The following is a 17,987-nucleotide window of genomic DNA, read 5'->3' as shown; positions in this document are numbered from 1 at the left end:
GAGAAGTAGATATCAGTCATTGGCCTGCAGTTATAGATTTTAGAAGCAGAAGAAAATTTTCTAAAACAGCCAAACTTAGATTCAGGTTCTAGCAGAGCCACATGCTAAATGACTGTAGGCAAGTTACCAAATTTCTCAATCTCGATTTCTTAATATGTAACAGTGGGACAAAATTTCTAGAACATAAAGTTTTGTAGGGGGGTTTTTCAAAAGGGGTTCAATTGGCAAATGTTTCTCAAATAAAATTTTCATAGTAAAATAACCCATGGAGCGTCACTCTAAATGTTCCTTTACTACATGCTATCTCAGTGTGCATCACAAGTTTTTGTGCATTGAGAATTTTCAACAAAGCGGAAAAGTATTCAGCACTTCTCAAGCCTATTAGATTGCAGATTTTTTTCCCCACAGCATCTTGACAGACCAGTGTTCCACAGATCATCCTCCAGGGAACACAGGTGTGATCATGTGACTCTCATCCCATAATAGTGTGCAAAACATCTTGCATTGTGCTTGGCACATAGTAGCCACTCAATAAATAGTTACGTATTCTTTGGAGTAAATTTCTAAGCCTCAATTTTCTTACTTGTAACATGAAGGTAATATTATGGGCTTTATACATTTACTATGATAATTAAATAAGATTATGGCAGAGAAAATGAAATAATTAATAAAAGTCCTGCTAATATACATCAGTTAACAACTGTTGGTACCTTCTGGAGGAGCTAAGTATTGTTCTCTGGTCACATGGGCAGTAACTAAAATTTATCAAACATCTTAAAATGGAATCTGGTTTAAAAAATTGGTTTTCTAATTTAGAGGCTCAAGCTCTATCTCTAAGAGCAGTTTTTCTTATACAAGCATCATAAATCAATGGCAGAGGTCACTGCACTTGGAAGAAGGACCCAAATTGGTAATATGTGAAGATCTATAGTAGAAGCTCTGGACCTCGTCTCTAGAAATTCTAATTTAATTAGTTGGGGCATGACATTGGTAATTTTTTCAGATGCCCAGTTGATTTTAATGTGTTGGAAACGCTGAGAACCAATAAGCTAAAGCACAAACTTATATATATAATTAGAACTCAATAAATCATTGCTGTTCATTGCTTGATTGATTGCAGAATTAGAGCCACTAATCCTATGCAATATGTATAACACATGTTTGGCATTCAATCTGACAGACCCTTTCCACTGAGAATTCAGGGAAAAACTGCACATCTTTGAGATGGAAATTTTATGATATTCAATTGATAATCTTCATGATTAGTTGTAAAACTATAGAGCTAGACCAACTCAGAATTATCAAGTAGACAGTTTATTGCTCTCTCTGTACCCTTTCCTCCCTGGAGAAATCTTGATTCATCATCTCGAGTACTTACTTTCTTCACACTCTTCTCGTTTTGTTTGTTTGTTTTTTTTTTAGATGGAGTGTTTCTCTGTCACCCAGACTGGAGTGCAGTGGCGCCATCTTGGCTCACTGCAACCTCCACCTCTTGGGTTCAAGCAATTCTCCTACCTCAGCCTCCTGAGTAGCTGGGATTACAGGCGTGAACCACCATCTGGCTAATTTTTGTATTTTTAGTAGAGACAGGAGTTTTGCCATGTTGGCCAAGCTGGTCTCGAACTCCCGACCTCAGGTGATCCACCTGCCTCGGCCTCCCAAAGTGCTGAGATTACAGCCATAAGCCTCCACGCCCAGCCCACACTCTTCTCTTTCTCCTTTTATACTGATTCTCAACCAGTTCTTGCCATCATGTCGATGGATGCTAAGACCACAGTGATCCTACCAGGAACCACTGCATTTCCAGCAAACTGTAGAAAAAAAGACTTGAATGTGAAAGGAAAAAAAAAAAAACCAACAACTTTTAAGCTTTATGTTTACATTATTAGTTCTCATACTTTGGTGTAAATCAGAATCACCTGGGGAAATTATCTAAACTACTGTTTACAGGCTCTACCTTCCGACATTTCTCCTCAGTAGAAGAGTCCAGCAATCAGCATTTACAATGAAGCCTGAAAGTGAATGCCTAAAACTAGTTGTATACATTAGTTTTCATAAAAATTAGCTTGAATGTAGCAGTTTTTTCCCAAATTAAGTCACGTACATGACTCCTTCTTAAAAGAATCTCCAATACAAGCGGGTTTTTTTGTTTGTTTTTTGTTTTTTAATAGCTTTTCTTACATTTTTTTCCCCAACAATCCTAAATAGTTGCATTATTTAAAACTAGATAGTAAACATGAGTTTTTATTAAAACTAGTTTGAATATAGTGGTTTTACTCATTTTATTTCAGATTAGCTGTTGAGCTAATCTGAGTTTTTGTTAAATAATAACAGATTGCGGATTATACTTTGAAAAATATTGTTCAAGCTCAGGAGAGAGCAGGGAGGCAGTAAAAGGTTGAACAAGTGGCCGAGTGTGGTGGCTCACACCTGTAAGCCCAGGAGTTCAAGACAAGCCTGAGCAACATGGTGGGACCTCATCTCTATAAATCAATAAACAAACAAAGATTGAACAAATGCATCAACAGCAATGAAACATAGTGTTGTCTAATTTGTTTCCTAATAAGTTTGCTTCTAACCTAATGAAATAAGGGGGAAAAAACCTAAGCTGTAGGCTGGGCGCAGTGGCTCACGCCTGTAATGCCAGCACTTTGGGAGGCCGAGGCAGGTGGATCACGAGGTCAGGAGATCGAGACCAGGGTGGCTAACACAGTGAAATGCCATCTCCACTAAAAAATACAAAAAAAAAAAATTAGCTGGGTGTGGTCGTAGGCACCTGTAGTCCCAGCTACTCTGGAGGCTGAGGCAGGAGAATGGTGTGAACCCGGGAGGTGGAGCTTGCAGTGAGCCGAGGTCGTGCCACTTCACTCCAGCCTGGGTGACAGAGCGACACTCCGTCTCAAAAAAAAAAAAAAAAAATTTAAGCTTTATATTTTACTTTGTTTTAGACTAAAATTATAAATTGAATTTATTTTACAAAGTTTTTCCAGCAAAATCGGAGCTATTTAAGGAATACATGGTGGATAGGAATCTTGCCATTGGGAAAATCAGCTTGATCATATGATTATAAACCTATCCAAGGAAAATTATTTCCAAATACCTCACTGCATTTGACTGGCATTATATTATGTTCTGTATGAGCCATCTGTGGCAATGCAGTACTACAATGAATCCCAATTAGTTTCCAAGCACGTGACCCTTATACCACAAGGTCTATTTCCTAGTAAGCAATTTAGAGAGTCTGAACAGCCTTTAATACAAAAGGAAAGCAAAGCATTCTTACTTATTAGACTATTTTCTGAACATCTAACAGTGCCAAATGGTATTATTAATTAACTCTTGTAGATAATAAAAAAAATTTCTGCTTGATGCTGCAGTTTTAACTTGCCTTTAGGAACCATCTCATTATGCTTCTCACAGTTATGGAATTTTATGTCCATATGCACAAGCATATTAAAATCATTTTTGCTTTCAAAATTCTCTCTACAGAGGCTGGTATTACAGAGAATGGGGTTCTACCTTAAATTTTCTAAGAATTTTTATTTGCCAAGATATGAACAACCTTGTGACAGAAAGTCCACATTACAAATGCAGTGTGTGAATTTGAAACCCTGCAGAATTTGAACTTCGTGGTTGTCAGCCCAAATACGGCTAATGGTCCAAAATACACAACAATGTGTATCCATGTTGCAATGCATACATCCAGATAGACACAAAAATGAGTAAGACCAGGATGATGGAATAAAGTTACTGTATTTCCCCCTAGCAACTAAAATATTTTAATTTAACTTGACCAGAATTGTCTTTCTCCCCGGTTTTTCAACTGGATGGAGGGTTTAGACTTAAAATATTCAAATATTCCGATTTTTCAACCTAAAACACGAAAGCAGTCCTGATGAGTTTACCAGCCACAGGAACCAAGAAATGACTGTCGTTTGATAACCCCCTCAACTTTAGTATTTATCTTTCCTCGGTGTTCCTTGGCACATTATCAGATGCTTCAAAGTGTCTTCAGTTCTATTTCTTCTGTAGCCTGATCAACTTATTTAGCAAGTGATTTGCAAAAGTCTCTTTAATTAGGTTATTTTTGTAATCGTGCGAAGAGGCTTTCCTTTGCCTGGAAACTCAAACATTCATTACTTCTTAGAAAAGCCAGGAAGCAATTAACATCAATTTAGAAATAACATTTCTAATGTACAAATTGATGTTGTCTTATCAACCGAACAAACTCTGAATGACGGGCATGGCCCAATAGACAGGTGACTTGGGAATCACATGCCAAGAACTCAGGTTTCCACACCACTGCTAAAGAGCTGCGTGTCTTTGGGCAAGTCATTTTACTTCCCTCAACCTCAGTTTCTTCATCTGTGGAATGACGAGGTTGCATTTGAAGTTCTTTTCCAGCCACAATATTGTTTGACTCTAATAGAAAATGGGAAGGAAGTAAAAACATAGAAGCAGTGATAAAAAGAGATTTTTGTTTCTACATTTCTTTATACGGCTGTGTGTCTCTCTTGGACACATGAAATTCCTGTTGCCATCAGAATGTCCTTCCAGTACTTCAAGGCAGAAAGGCCTGCCCTGGATATAGAGAAAACAGCCCCACTAGCCATCACGACATCAAGAAGCAAGAAGGTTCCCATCCAGTGAATCATAAGCAAATCATTACAGACAGATTGAAGTTTACAGAAGTAGAATTATTCTTGACCTTAATGAGCCTACAGACCAGGTAAAACAAAGCAAAAAAGACATATGTACTTAGGAAGCTATTTGAAGCTGTGGAAATGAATACATATTCACAATTCACAAAAGAGGATGATAAATGGGACTGGACCACATAGGAAGACTCTCTCTATTCTGTAAGTGTAACTTAGTGTTTCTTCTAAAGACAGACAAGGAGAAATAAAGAAAGAGGACAGCATGCATTTATTTTCTATTGTTTTTTGTTTTTTGTTTTTTGTTTTTTGTTTTTTGTTTTTTGTTTTTTTTGAGACGGAGTCTCGCTCTGTCGCCCAGGCTGGAGTGCAGTGGCCGGATCTCAGCTCACTGCAAGCTCCGCCTCCCGGGTTCACGCCATTCTCCCGCCTCAGCCTCCCCAGTAGCTGGGACTATAGGCGCCCGCCACCTCACCCGGCTAGTTTTTTGTACTCTTTTTAGTAGAGACAGGGTTTCACCGTGTTAGCCAGGATGGTCTCGATCTCCTGACCTCGTGATCCACCCGTCTCGGCCTCCCAAAGTGCTGGGATTACAGGCTTGAGCCACCGCGCCCGGCCTTTTCTATTGTTTTTATCCCTACCTTTCTTCCTACCATCAAGTATAGGGGATTTTATATGAACTGCTCTCAAACTAAAAATGAGTGAAACTCTTAGCTTTTGAGATGTTAAGTAGTCTCTGCGGATTTGTAGCACAGAGAAAAATCTTGAAAACCATGCTTTTTAATTGCAGGATTCAGGTGTTTCATTGAATATGTAAGTTGTTGTAATTCAAAAAAAGTTTATCTGCAATTGTCGAGAGCCAAAACCCAAAAGGCTAAGGTTGGAGAAATAGAGTTATGATGTTTCACTACCTGATTTTCCTACCCCAGACCAGATTCTGACCATTAGGAAAGAGAGAATTGGAGGAAAGTCACAAAGGTTAGACACCACCTTAACCTCTGAGAGGAGGCTATTCCTAAACCAATTACCATCTCTGAGCCAAGTCCACACTTGGGAGGATGCAGGAGAATAGAAACCACGGAAAAATTAAAAGGGAATCCTGGACAGAAAACACCATTCTTTACTTCACAGGGTGAAGGGCCAGGAGGTGGTAAGACTTGTAGAGACATTTTGTATGCCGCTGTCTCCTGAATGGCAGAATAACAGCATGCAGGCAGTGAAGCTGTGGAATGTTTCATAGATAGAGTCTTCCTCAATCTCAGAGAATGCAGGGAAAACAGCCAAAAATCTGTGGCTCTTCTCACCCAAGAGGAGTGTGAGGAAGGACTGAGAGAACCAGTGGACTGGAAGACTTGAAGTTACAGCAGGAAAGACACAGAGTGTGTGGATGTGACAAGGAGACCACAGTGGGACCATGGTCATCTCAGAGGGCACAGCAGAGACAGAAATCAGTGCTCATGACCTAGTAGGATGTCACATCTCCATGGAAGCCAAAAGAACAGAGGGTGGCCTTGGACTAGCTGATCCTGGGCCCTCTAGACACCTGTCCTTATCCCAGATGACCCTTGGAAAGAAGAGAAGAGAGAAGGGAGGTGGGGAGATGCTTGCATTAACTGAGACATTAACCAAAAGAAAGTATTTAAAACCAAAAGTGAATTACCTTGAGTTAATAAGACGCACTAGCAGATGGGAAACCTCTAAGCTAAGGTGAGTTCCATTTTTTTAAATAACATCACATAATTTGTTTGCATATCCAAGTTTGTAGCTTGAGAAAAATGCATTCCCACTATCACAGGCATAAACTGCTACCCCAAAACTATGCGTGTAGTGCATACGTGCACTGTGGACAGCTAACACCCTACATCATGGTCCATTTAGCTTAAAGGTAGGGTCATTCCCTGTAGAGAAAGGGCATGCAAAGAATTTCTTGGAAGTTTATTTTATGGCCCTAATTCAGCCTCTGAAATGCAAAAAAACAAACAAAAAAAACCACAAAAAACAAAAAACCAAGCCTTTTCCATGAGGTGAGGGAAGGCCAGTCCACACAGAGTCCTCTCAGACCTTCAGTGCAGGAAGCCAGGGAGACGTTAGGGGACCAAGGCACAAAGCCACCACACTGGCCTCTGACAGCGACTCTGGAGAGGAGAAAGGCACTGTGTGCTTTGGATTGACGCACAAACTCACATTTCTGCCACGTTTAAGCAAGGAGAGCTGCTTACTTCCAGGTATACAAGGCCCACTGGAAGCTTTCCCTCACTGCAGGAATATCTCTCTGTTCTCTGCTCATAACACTGGACTGGGCCATGTTTCATGCTCCCTTTTATACCATCAGCCATTTGCGTGCCCTTTCTAGGGCAGGAAAATGTTTTAGCTGCTCTAGAGCTCCCTTGGGAGGCCATGGGAGTCTCAGAGGACAGTTTCAGGCTAGCCTGATGGCATACGCCGCTGACACTTCTCTGCTCCATTAACTGCCTCCTCTGAGAGCCTGAGACAGAGACTGGGCTACGGTTTCCCTGTGTTCTCAGGTCCCCTCACCTATCAGGCTGCTTTTCTTATCCTACTGCATGGGAGTTTGCCCCCAGAGAAGGCAGAGGAGGTGCTCCTCCTCAGATCTCCCTCAGCATCTAGGCTCTGGTCAAGATTCTTGCATCACCTGGTTGAACTTTTCTCCTTGAGAGCAGCTGTAAGACAGTCCTTTCTTTACACTCCATCCTCAGTCCTATAGGCTGAGTCCTGAAGGCTCTAAGCTTGATATTTAATGTCAAACTTTTACAATTCAAAGTGCCTGCTTTTTCCATGTTTCAAACACCTGTCTGTTGTAATCAATAGCTTCAAAGACTGCAGCGTCTTCTATAGATCCACAAAAGTCCATTTAAAAGCTCAAAGCTCCAAATTTGAGTCTTTTTTCTTTCTATATCATCCCTACCCTGAAGGTAATGCATATAAAAGCACTTGCTGTAACTTGAAAAGTGAGAAAAAGGAGTGGGATTCAGAAGAACTGGAAAAAAGCACACAGATTAATATCAAAATATTACATGGCCTCAATGTTAACTCCACTTTTCAAAGTTTTCTGTGACATTATCCCTAATGTTAGAGGAGGATGAACTTACACATCCCCTACTTGTCAGGAGTTTGCACTAGATGGCCCTGGGTGGCCACTCCATGTGCAAAATTTTTTAAGGATCATTTTTTAAAAATTAAAAATCCATATGGATTGTGCATGCCATTTAACAATCTACTATTTTTCTATTGAGAGAATAAGGTTTCTAAATGAAATCTTTAAATAAAGATGAACAACAGGAAGAAGACACTTGTGTATCTGATGTCATGGAGTAGCCCTGTGTCCTTCATAGGGATATTTTCATGGTTTGAAGAGCTCAGTTAGGAGAACAAGGAATTCTAGGGCATGCATTCATGCAAACAGAGAAACTTAAATCTAGGATCCGAGATGGTAAGGATGTTGGCATCAGGTCCCAGATGTGGGAACGAAAATGAAATAGAGCAGAAGAGACAACATGGAGGCAATGAAAACAGGACATTAACAGACACAGGAAAAAGGAGTTCATGAAGTCTACAAGCTGTAGCCAAAGGAAGGGAAGACAGGGGCTTTCGAGAGTGATTTCCTATGGGGAGCCAGTTTAAAGCATTAAAGGTGCAAGAAAATGGGCCAGGCAAGACGTGGCTGCTGAGTCACAGGTGGAGATTAGGATAGGTGGCCACACCTGTAAGTTTTATTTCAGTGGCTAGATTTCCTTCACCCCAACATTCTTTACACAGACCCAGGAGATGAGAATCAGCTTTCTCATTAGCTCTCAGGCACAAATCAATATAACCACTATTCTAAAAGCTAATACAGTGATCAACACTCAACCTCTAGGATTCACTTTTTTAAATTCCAAGGATGGGTGTACAAAAGATGGCCCATGGGTTGTGAACGAGCTCAGAAAATTGATCAAACCACAGGAAATGCTGCCCAATCCTCAGTTCTGGAATGCCAAAACTTCCCACAAGGATGGTACACATAAAACCACTCCAAAAATCTCCCCCTGCCTGCCTTCACATAATTAGTTAGAGATTATTAAAGCCTGAACTCTGCTCTTAGATCATGAATTCTCTTGGAAAGGCGTGAAATCTGTGGACAGATAGGTGACCAGACTGTACAAGTCTCTATGTTGCAAATCCCTAAATAAGATTCCTCTGTTCCTATTCCTGAAAAAGTTTCTTGACTATATCCTCAAACCATCCTAGGTTTGCTCCTACACTACAGCTTAGAGTTAACAAATGTTAAGGAAGTGAAGTTTTAGTCCTTCTTTAAAAAATATAATCATTGAGACACTGGTTCTACAGAACTACGGTAGGAATTTGACCAAGACAAAAAAAAAATAGTAATAATAATCCCATTATTTTTCAGGAAACTATTTCTTTAATGTTCTACATTTTACTGAAATTGTCTTTATAAAAATACTCCAAATCTTAGCTTGCTTTCTATTTATACTAGGTCTATACATAAAATGCAAGGTTTTACATCTATACAATGACAATATTACCTACATCCCTTTTCTTCCATGTGTAATGTGAAAATTTATCAGACAGTGTCACAGAGCACTTCAAGTGCCTTTGAATAAGGAGCCTATTAAAGGGAGAAACCTATACAAAATGTTAAGATTTGTATTATATTATTGGCTAGGCCAGAGCTTCTGAAAAATAATTCCTCAGAAAAATCCTTAAGAGTATAAGCATCCAAAGCAGTTCTCTGAAATGTTCACCTATACCTACCAATGAATGAAAGACGTGAATGTATAAATGCTAAATCTACAATGAGAAATTAATCTGACATTCACAATCTGATGTCAAGTTTGCAACCAGTATGAAAGCCAGGTCCAAACAGTGTAGTTTTTTGAATACTGCAAACTCAAATCCAATTTTGCCCAGAGCTTTTCCTATAACTTAAAAAAAAATTGTTCTTTTCCCCTGAATCATATTTCGTGAGGCAGAGTATTTTAGGCACAAAACAAAAAGAAATTTAGTAGTCCCTCCCACCCCATCCAGGCAACATTTGCAACAAAAGGATAAAGGTGTAAAGAGAAGATATAATTCATATTCAGGCTCACACAAGCATCAAGAAATCAAACATTTGAGGTTAATTCAAAGGAGGTGTCATGAAGTCAGCAATTAAAAAAGAAACAAACCAAAGGGGAAAGTAAACATAAGCAAAGAAGACAGAATAGGGAAGAAAAGAGGCTCCTTAGGGACACACCACAAGCTCTGAGGAATCAGAAAAGAGCGATAACTTTCTGCAAAACTGAAATGAACAAGCAAATCTCTCCCCTTATAAAACCAAGAGTTTTAGTTGAAGTTTCTATTTCAATCTCCACTAGACTAACTTGTGTTTCTCCATTTCCTTTCCTCTAAAGGAAAGGTCTCTCTCACACACACACACACACACACACACACACTCTACGTTACTTTTGGATAATGTCAGAAACAGCATAAACTGCAGGAACATACTTTATTACTATAAATTCACTTGTAAATGAATTTTTCTAGCAGACATTATTATAAAGATTCATTGTATAGAATCTTTATAATAATAATAAAGTAATAGATGGTATTAGTAATAGATGGTAATAGATGGCTCATAAGCACAGAGATGGAATTTTTAAGTGGCCAGGGACTGAGGTGAGCTTTCATTTCCTTCTGATGTTGGAATATCTATGTATACAGCACAATACAAGTCATCATAATGCCTATAACTACACAGACACAGAAACATGTTATGGACTGGGCAAAAGAAGTGGTAATCGGCATTGAAAATTTATGTGTTAAACACATATGGGAACTATTTTAACTAAAACACTAGTATAAGCAACTCAAAGGAATTGCTGCACAGATGTGCATCAGATGGCTCAAATTAAAGAACCATCAACCTTTTCATTGTATTTCTCCTATGAAAAAAAAAAAAAGTGAGTGCAATGAGTGGCATAGAGTTAAAATATATACTATGATATATAAAACTTAATTTTAAAGAAAAAGCATACTTAAAATATGCCACCCATTGGACTGTTTTGCATGTAACAGTTCATTGAATTCTCATAATAGCTCTATGAAAAGGATTCTAGTATTGTCCCACTTTATACATAAGGAAACTGAGTCCAAGAGAAAATAAACACTGCCCAGTGTAACCCGGCTACTAGGAAGTATAGCTGAAATTAAAACTCCTCATTCTGATACCAGGCACCAATTCTAAACTGTAATTAAAAGTCACTTGTAGGCCGGGCACGGTGGCTTACGCCTGTAATCCCAGCACTTTGGGAGGCCAAGCGGAGCAGATCACGAGGTCAGGAGATCAAGACCATCCTGGCAAACATGGTGAAACCCTGTCTCTACTAAAAATACAAAAATTAGCCGCGTGTGGTGGCGCGCACCTGTAGTCCCAGCTACTCAGGAGGCCAAGGCAGGAGAATCGCTTGAACACAGGAGGCGGAAGTTGCCATGAGCCGAGGTGGCACTACTGCACTCCAGTCTGGCGACAGAGCAAGACTCCATCCAAAAAAAAAAAGAAGTCAAGTGCAAGTGTAGATTTATTAAAAATGTGAACTCCATCACATTTTTAATCCAGGCCCCAGATCCAGGCTACTGAAGGACTTTCTAGTCTGCAAAGTACCAGAAAATACTACCTGAGTATCCTGCCTCCATTTGCACTACGTCTTGAGTAAGGCAGCTAGCTGAATGCCATTACGTTTGATACTTTCTCATGAAAGTAGGACTTAGGAATTTAAACCAAAATACTTTAAAATGATGTTTCTATGACTCTGTAAATATGAAAAACCCAAGCCTACAAACAGAAGTTTTAGAAAGCTACTGTCATTTTGGTCCCAGTTCAGAAGCTCATGTATCTTTAATTCCGAGATCATAAAAGGCAAATTAATTAATGAATATGAGCCCCTCCCAAGCCACTCTGGGCTGAAAGATGACTTTCACAATTTCATTTCCTGTGGATCCAAGAATGTGTGGTTTACTCGAGCTCATGGCTGGGAGAAGCCTTAAAGGTCACCTTTCCTTGTGACTACAGCAAAAACTTGGAGGCAGAAAGGTCAGCCCCAATATCTTGCCATTTTCTTCTTGACAGTCTGAGACAAAGTGAGAATCAAAAAGAAATCATTTTTTGCAACCAAAGACCAAGAAAGCAGACCACTGATAAAACTGTATTTATATTTGCTCTCACACAAGCAGCAAGAAATAAATACTTGGAGTTCGTCAAGAGTAAAGATGTTTGTTGTACTTTAAGGCAGTCTAAAATCTGGGGGAGGATTTCCTTTTTTAAAAAAATAAAGTTAGTTGAAACAGATTGTCAAGGTAATATCTATGACCACTCCTCTACCCAAAATAGGAAAAAGAGGTTTCAATGAGACCTTCCTCCGTGTGTGTCGAGTCACACTCGGAGATTCATTTTGCCGATTTCAATGTAAAATGAAATGAAATGCCTAAAATCAAATGCTTGAGAGTTCAAGTAAAGAAGAAAGACTGGAATTTCTTAACATAATAGTTTTTGGGAAAATTCACAAAAAGCTCTCTATAGTGATAAAAAATATTTTTAAAAAGTAATGTGTAGATGATTTCTAGGGAAAGCACTTGGTTTGGGCAGTCCAGATATACTGAATGCAAGCTCTTTCTCTTGGGTAAGCGACTTAATATCTCCAATAGTAAATTTCCCCATCTATATAGAGGGTATAATATGTAATAAAGTTTGCAAATTTCTTGACACTCTTTTCTTTCCTCCTTCCATTCCTTCCAGTTTAAAGCCAAAAATATTTCTTCCATTGAAATATATTTGAGTAAAGTTTACAAAACTCTGATACAATACTATATATCACAACTCTATAAAATATTAATTTGCTCTTAATAGCAACATTTAAGCTTCATATGGTGTAATGTTAACAAATTATTATATTTCATTCATGATATGTAGACATGATGTTTTGGCTTACAATTTTTTGACTTTGCAGTGGTGCGGAAGTGATACACAGTCTGGACAAACCATTCTTTAAGTGCCCATACAACCATTCTGTGTTTTACTTTCAGCATTGTATTCAATAAACAAATTATATGACAGAGTCAACACTGTATTATAAAATGGGCTGGATAGATTATTTTGCCCAACTGTAGGCTAGTGTAAGTATTCCATGCATGTATAAGGTAAGCTAGGCTAAACTGTAGGTTAGGTGTATTAAATGCAATTTCTCCTTAATATTTTCAGCATACAGTGTATGTATTGGGACACAACCCCATAGTAAGTGAGAAGCATCTGTACTTGCTATAACATTTTTGAAGTATAGTTCATAAAACTATTTCTGACGTTTTACTTTGTGTGTCATGACATCCCTCCCAATTCACCAAAGCTACAATTTACCATCTGAAAGAACATGAGCACACATGAGTTTTTATGTTTTTGTATTATAAAAAAATGGAAGTTAAATTCTAATCCTATAAACACTTATGCTTAAAGGAGATAAAAAGTTTTATTCAAAGACCCAGTTTTTTAAGAGACATACATTTGAGAGTCCAATAGTTTACACCTAGAACCTAAATTCTAGGTCTGGTTTTGAAATCAAGTAGAAAAAAATTAAAAATAGAAAAATTTAAAACTACTACTTCTCTAAACTACATCAAGTTATTTTTGGAACAAAAATAACATTTTCAAATACACATGTTGCACACTGATACACAAGAACCACACTAGATATTTAGTACTTTGCAAGCATAGGACACACATTTCTTCCTGTAAGGCAGTTACAAACTAGACACATCACCTGGTGGCACATTGTCATTTGACTTTCAACCATATCCATTTTGTGTGCTAAGGTTTAAAAAGTATGCTTGCACTTCTATAACCTTTACCAAAGGTTTTGCTTTTTAGACGATTTTTTGTTGTTGTGGTGGTAAAAACAACTTGAGATCTAACCACTTAAAAATGTCTAAGTGTTCAAGACAATATTAACTATAGGCCCAATGTTGTAAAGAAGATCTCCAGAACTTGTTTATCTCGCATAATTGAAATTTTATACCCCCTTGAGCAGCAACTGCCCCCATTTCCCTTCCTCCCAGCCTTTGGCAAATACCATTCTACTCTGTTTTCATGACTTTGACTATTTTAGATGCTTCATGTAAGTGGAATCATGCTGCCTTTGTCTTCCTGTGCTGGCTTACATCACTAGAAGATGTTTTAAGAGTGAACTCATCAAAAAGAAAACTACTTTTTAGAAACTTCTCTAACCAGGAAATTGTAGAAATTTCTCTGAGCAGGAATTTTTCACTCAAAGATCTTATCTTGGCTAGAAAAATGACAGCAAATTATGTTTTATTGGTCCATTTATATACTATGCATGTGAACAGATATAGCATAATTGCAATGGAGATTATATACATTGTCTGTATATGTAGAACATTTTTCAATCATAATTCCATTTTCCATTTTCTTTTGTATTATGCCATCGTTTTTGCTGTGCAGTTCAGTACCACATTATTTTCCATTTCGACCACAGCTGCATCATTGCTGCTGCCAGAATCTCTGTTTTTTGGAGAAAATATACAATTTAAAATTGTTTTTTTTCTTTTTTTTTATCAGAAAGGAAAGTCATCAAGAATTAGATTTTATTTTAGGAACAAAGTAAGGTTTCATGGGAGAAAAAAACAAAGCCTTGGTGTAGAGAAGGTTTGTTCATTTTCTATAGCATTACTGAAGTGTCCGTATGCCTTGATAATCCTATCAATGTTTGGATCATCTCAGTGGGGGAAATGACTTAATTTAACTCTATTTTGGTGTCTCAGCAAAGGTAAGTTATCTATTTTGAGAGCCCTGAGTTTGCTTTAACTGGGTAGTTTTATACTACTGCATTTGTGAATGAAATCCCAAAGTTTGCCTAGCTAACTTGCCACCTCAGTTGCCCTGAGTAGAAAAGGTGGGTGGCCAGTGGGTGGAGGAGGAGGTGATGGGAACTGGCCAATTGTGACAGAGCTGCCTTCAGGCCAATATCTTGTGTTCATAAATACCTAGGCAAGAGGCAGGTCAACGGCACATGAGCTAGACTTGATTAAGCTAACAGTCTGTATCTCATGTTCCCTAGTGTCTCTCTTTCAACGCCATCATGGAAGAACTGGGAATCTCACTGAAGAATCAGAAAAAAATAAAGAAAAAGTCAAGAACTAAGGGGAAATCTTCCTTCACAAGTATCCTTACTTGTCATCAGAGACGAACTCAGAGAAAAGAGACTGTGGCGTGATCCAAGGAAACACCTGTAGGAAGAAAAAGGATGCACTCCCTACAGATTTTTGGAGAAAGGATTTCTGATGAGTGTGTGATGTGTTTCCATATATCTATATCCATAACTCTGATTATGTATACAGATATAAGAAATACAAAAGTTTAAAAAGCTCACATAGATATGACTTGGGAAGTGACACCAGTTCTTTTAAAATAAATTTGTATGCTCACTTATTTTGCATTTTTTCTTTTGCCCCAATAAATTGTTGTGTGTGCTTTCTAAATAATAATAAAACAACAGGGTTTTTTCCAGAACAAGTTCAGCGTGGTTTGTTCCCCATTACTTGCTCCCATTGGCAAAGGTATGTTTGCTGTATGTTGTCAGTTGTGCACTTTGCTATTTTGAAAACTCTTCTTACTGGTTTAGACAAACATAGTCATTTTGGGCTGAGTTTTAAAAATTACTTTTAGCTTATACCAAGTTACCTGGTTACTATGGTAAAATGAACCCATTTATCTTTGTGTTCTAAAGTCTAATTTTATAAATAGTTTAAGTGATACTCTGAACATTAGTGAGCTGTGCTGGAAAAGGATACCAAAAAGCAAATATATGTTCAAAAAGTAAAAGTGTTCACCACATTCTGGGTACCATTCTAGGTTCTGGGGATCCCATGGTGAAGAAAACAGATATGGTCCCTGTATTAGTTCATTTTCATGCTTCTGATAGACATACCTGAGACTAGGTAATTTATAAAGAAAAAGAGATTTAATGGACTCACAGTTCCACATGGCTGGGGAGGCTTCACAATCATGGCAGAAGGTGAAAGGCACATCTTACATGGTGGCAGGCAAGAGAGAATGAGACCCAAGCAAAACGGGAAACCCCTTATAAAACCATCTGATCTCATGAGAATTATTCACTACCACAAGAATAGTATGGAGGAAACCGTCCCCACGATTCAATTATCTCCCACCAGGTGCCTCCTACAACACATGGGAATTATGGGAGCTAAAATTCAAGATGAGATTTGGGTGGGGACACAGCCAAACCATATCAGTCCCCATTCTCACATAACTAATTATAAAACAAAGATTAAAAACAGTATATTACTCAAAGCAGGATTAGAACTTCCTCAGAGGAAGTCCAAAGCTGAAGGAGCCCTCAGAAGTATTTAACCTGGGGCTGGGTCAAGAAGGGCTTCCTGGAGAAAGGAATAGCTAACTTAAGATTTGGGGGATGACTCAGACATTATCAGGCGAAGAGAGCCAGGCTGAGGAAGCAGCATATTAGAAGGCATGGAAATAAGAGAGAATAGGGCTATTATGTTAGAGGAAAAATGAGTTTGGTGTACCTAAACTATAAAATGCAAATAGGTCCAATAGGCCTGATAGGTAGCAGTTACTCTGGCTGAGGGTAGAGGAAGCATTGAAGAAAAGAAGACCAGAAGGGAGACGAGAGGGAAGTCACCCAAAAGATTCTTTCAGTAACTACACCAGACCAGAAGTAGAGAGACCTCCTGATGAAAGAGGTAATTTTGAAGCATAATCCAAGCAGCCATGGATTCAGAAAGTGGTCTCAAAGGAAAACTCCTGGATTCAGGGAGGTGGGAGGGGAGCTTAACTGGAAAATTGAGGTGACATTCATTGTGATGGGAAATAATGGAAAGAAATAGGTATTAGTTAGTATTTCATGTAACTGGTTGGTTTCTTCAGGATTATTCTAAAACTCCAGGAAACTTTTAATCTAGTCCTTCAAAGTACAAAAATATTTTCAGACATGAAAGGGAAAAATATTGACTTTTAAAATGGCAATAGCAATAACAGATATTGAACAAATGTTTTGCTTGATTGTAATCAATATTCAGATTTCAGATCAATCAGAATTTTTATTGACAACAAACAGAAGAAAATGGTTCATTAAAATGCATCAGGAGGCTTAAATTAAACATGTATAAACTGGAGTATGATGAATCTGACTAGCTAAAGATGGTCTAGAATGATAACATATTAGAAGGAGGAAATACAAAGTTTATTCACTTCACTAAAAATTATAACCGAGGCATTCTATTTTACATGTTCTAATGTTTTACTCCCATTTTTAAATTTTTCTCTTATTTAGAAAATATTACTCTATCTTTTCACATACTATTGCAGAAATTTGTGAGAAAAGAGGTACATCAACCTCTATTATCTAAAATATATAGTGTATCAGTCTGGTTTACGGATATTTTAAGATCCACCAGCCTCTCTCCTCTTCACTTATACAGAACTAAATTTTCATTCAATGCATATAACACTTGCTATAAACAACTTCGTTAAAAAATGTATTGAAAAACTGCAGAACAGGACTTTTTTTAATGTCAACTATTAAATGTGGTATATAATCACCTTCCTCTCTCCCTGATACTTTCATTCTGAAAGTACATTTGGCACATATAAATGTGCCTACGTTTCTGTGTGCATCTTTGTCTTTTAGGGTGAAGAACAGAGTAAGCAAATGAGTTCAGAGGAGAGAAGAAAGTGTAGAGTATCTGGAACCCAGTCCAGAAAAATTCCTGGTAACAACCATTAATCTTGAAGATTTTCATCCCGTTCACTAAAGAACAGTGACTCACACAGAGTTATGTAGAAATCAATTGCGAAGTTAATTAAAACCTAGATCTAACATTTCTTCCTTCAGCAATTTCTTGGTGCTAAAAGAAAAAGATTGCCCAGGTGAGATATTCAGGGAAACAAATGGAGGTCAGCTGTTTTGAAAGATGATGTTCACAGTTAAGATTTATTCTCCTTTCAGATTTCAGATCTGGGCTTCATCTTTATTGTAGGAGAAAAAGCAAGACCCCACAGAGTTGAAGATACAATGTGGGGCTCAAAGTTTTTTATTCTTAGCCTAAAAGAAGCTGCAGGAAGACAGAAATAAGGAGAAAGTAGCTTAAAGAAAACGAGATGAAGATAAAATAGAACTGACTAGTTTTATTTCCCCCTCTAGCTCAGCAGCCATGGCTTTAATTTAACCCTTTGCCTTCAACAAAAGGACTACATGGGTTCTTTGTCAAGAATCTCTGGAAATT

The 17,987-nt window shown here is 38.0% G+C and overlaps 1 protein-coding gene across 6 annotated transcripts in view; it reads left to right on the top strand.

Annotated features, from left to right (window-relative positions):
- Positions 1–15,231, top strand: part of GRIK1 (glutamate ionotropic receptor kainate type subunit 1) — a 404,603-nt gene extending 389,372 nt beyond the window's left edge. For 2 of the 6 annotated variants that reach the window (XM_009202387.4, XM_009202386.4), the window contains 2 exons: positions 14,281–14,367; positions 14,780–15,231. In XM_009202387.4, the coding sequence (XP_009200651.2) occupies positions 14,281–14,367; positions 14,780–14,935 (243 nt within the window). In that variant the 3' untranslated portion in view covers positions 14,936–15,231. Of the gene's footprint in view, positions 1–14,280 lie in introns of all 6 variants that reach the window. The other 4 variants (XM_009202388.4, XM_009202391.4, XM_021935147.2 and 1 more) reach the window with 2 other exon arrangements.
- The last annotated feature ends 2,756 nt before the right edge of the window (positions 15,232–17,987 follow it).

Source organism: Papio anubis, chromosome 4 (assembly GCF_008728515.1).
Source record: "Papio anubis isolate 15944 chromosome 4, Panubis1.0, whole genome shotgun sequence".
Taxonomy (NCBI): domain Eukaryota; kingdom Metazoa; phylum Chordata; class Mammalia; order Primates; family Cercopithecidae; genus Papio; species Papio anubis.
Note: the sequence above shows the minus strand (reverse complement) of the source record. Positions and strands in the feature narration are given on the sequence as shown.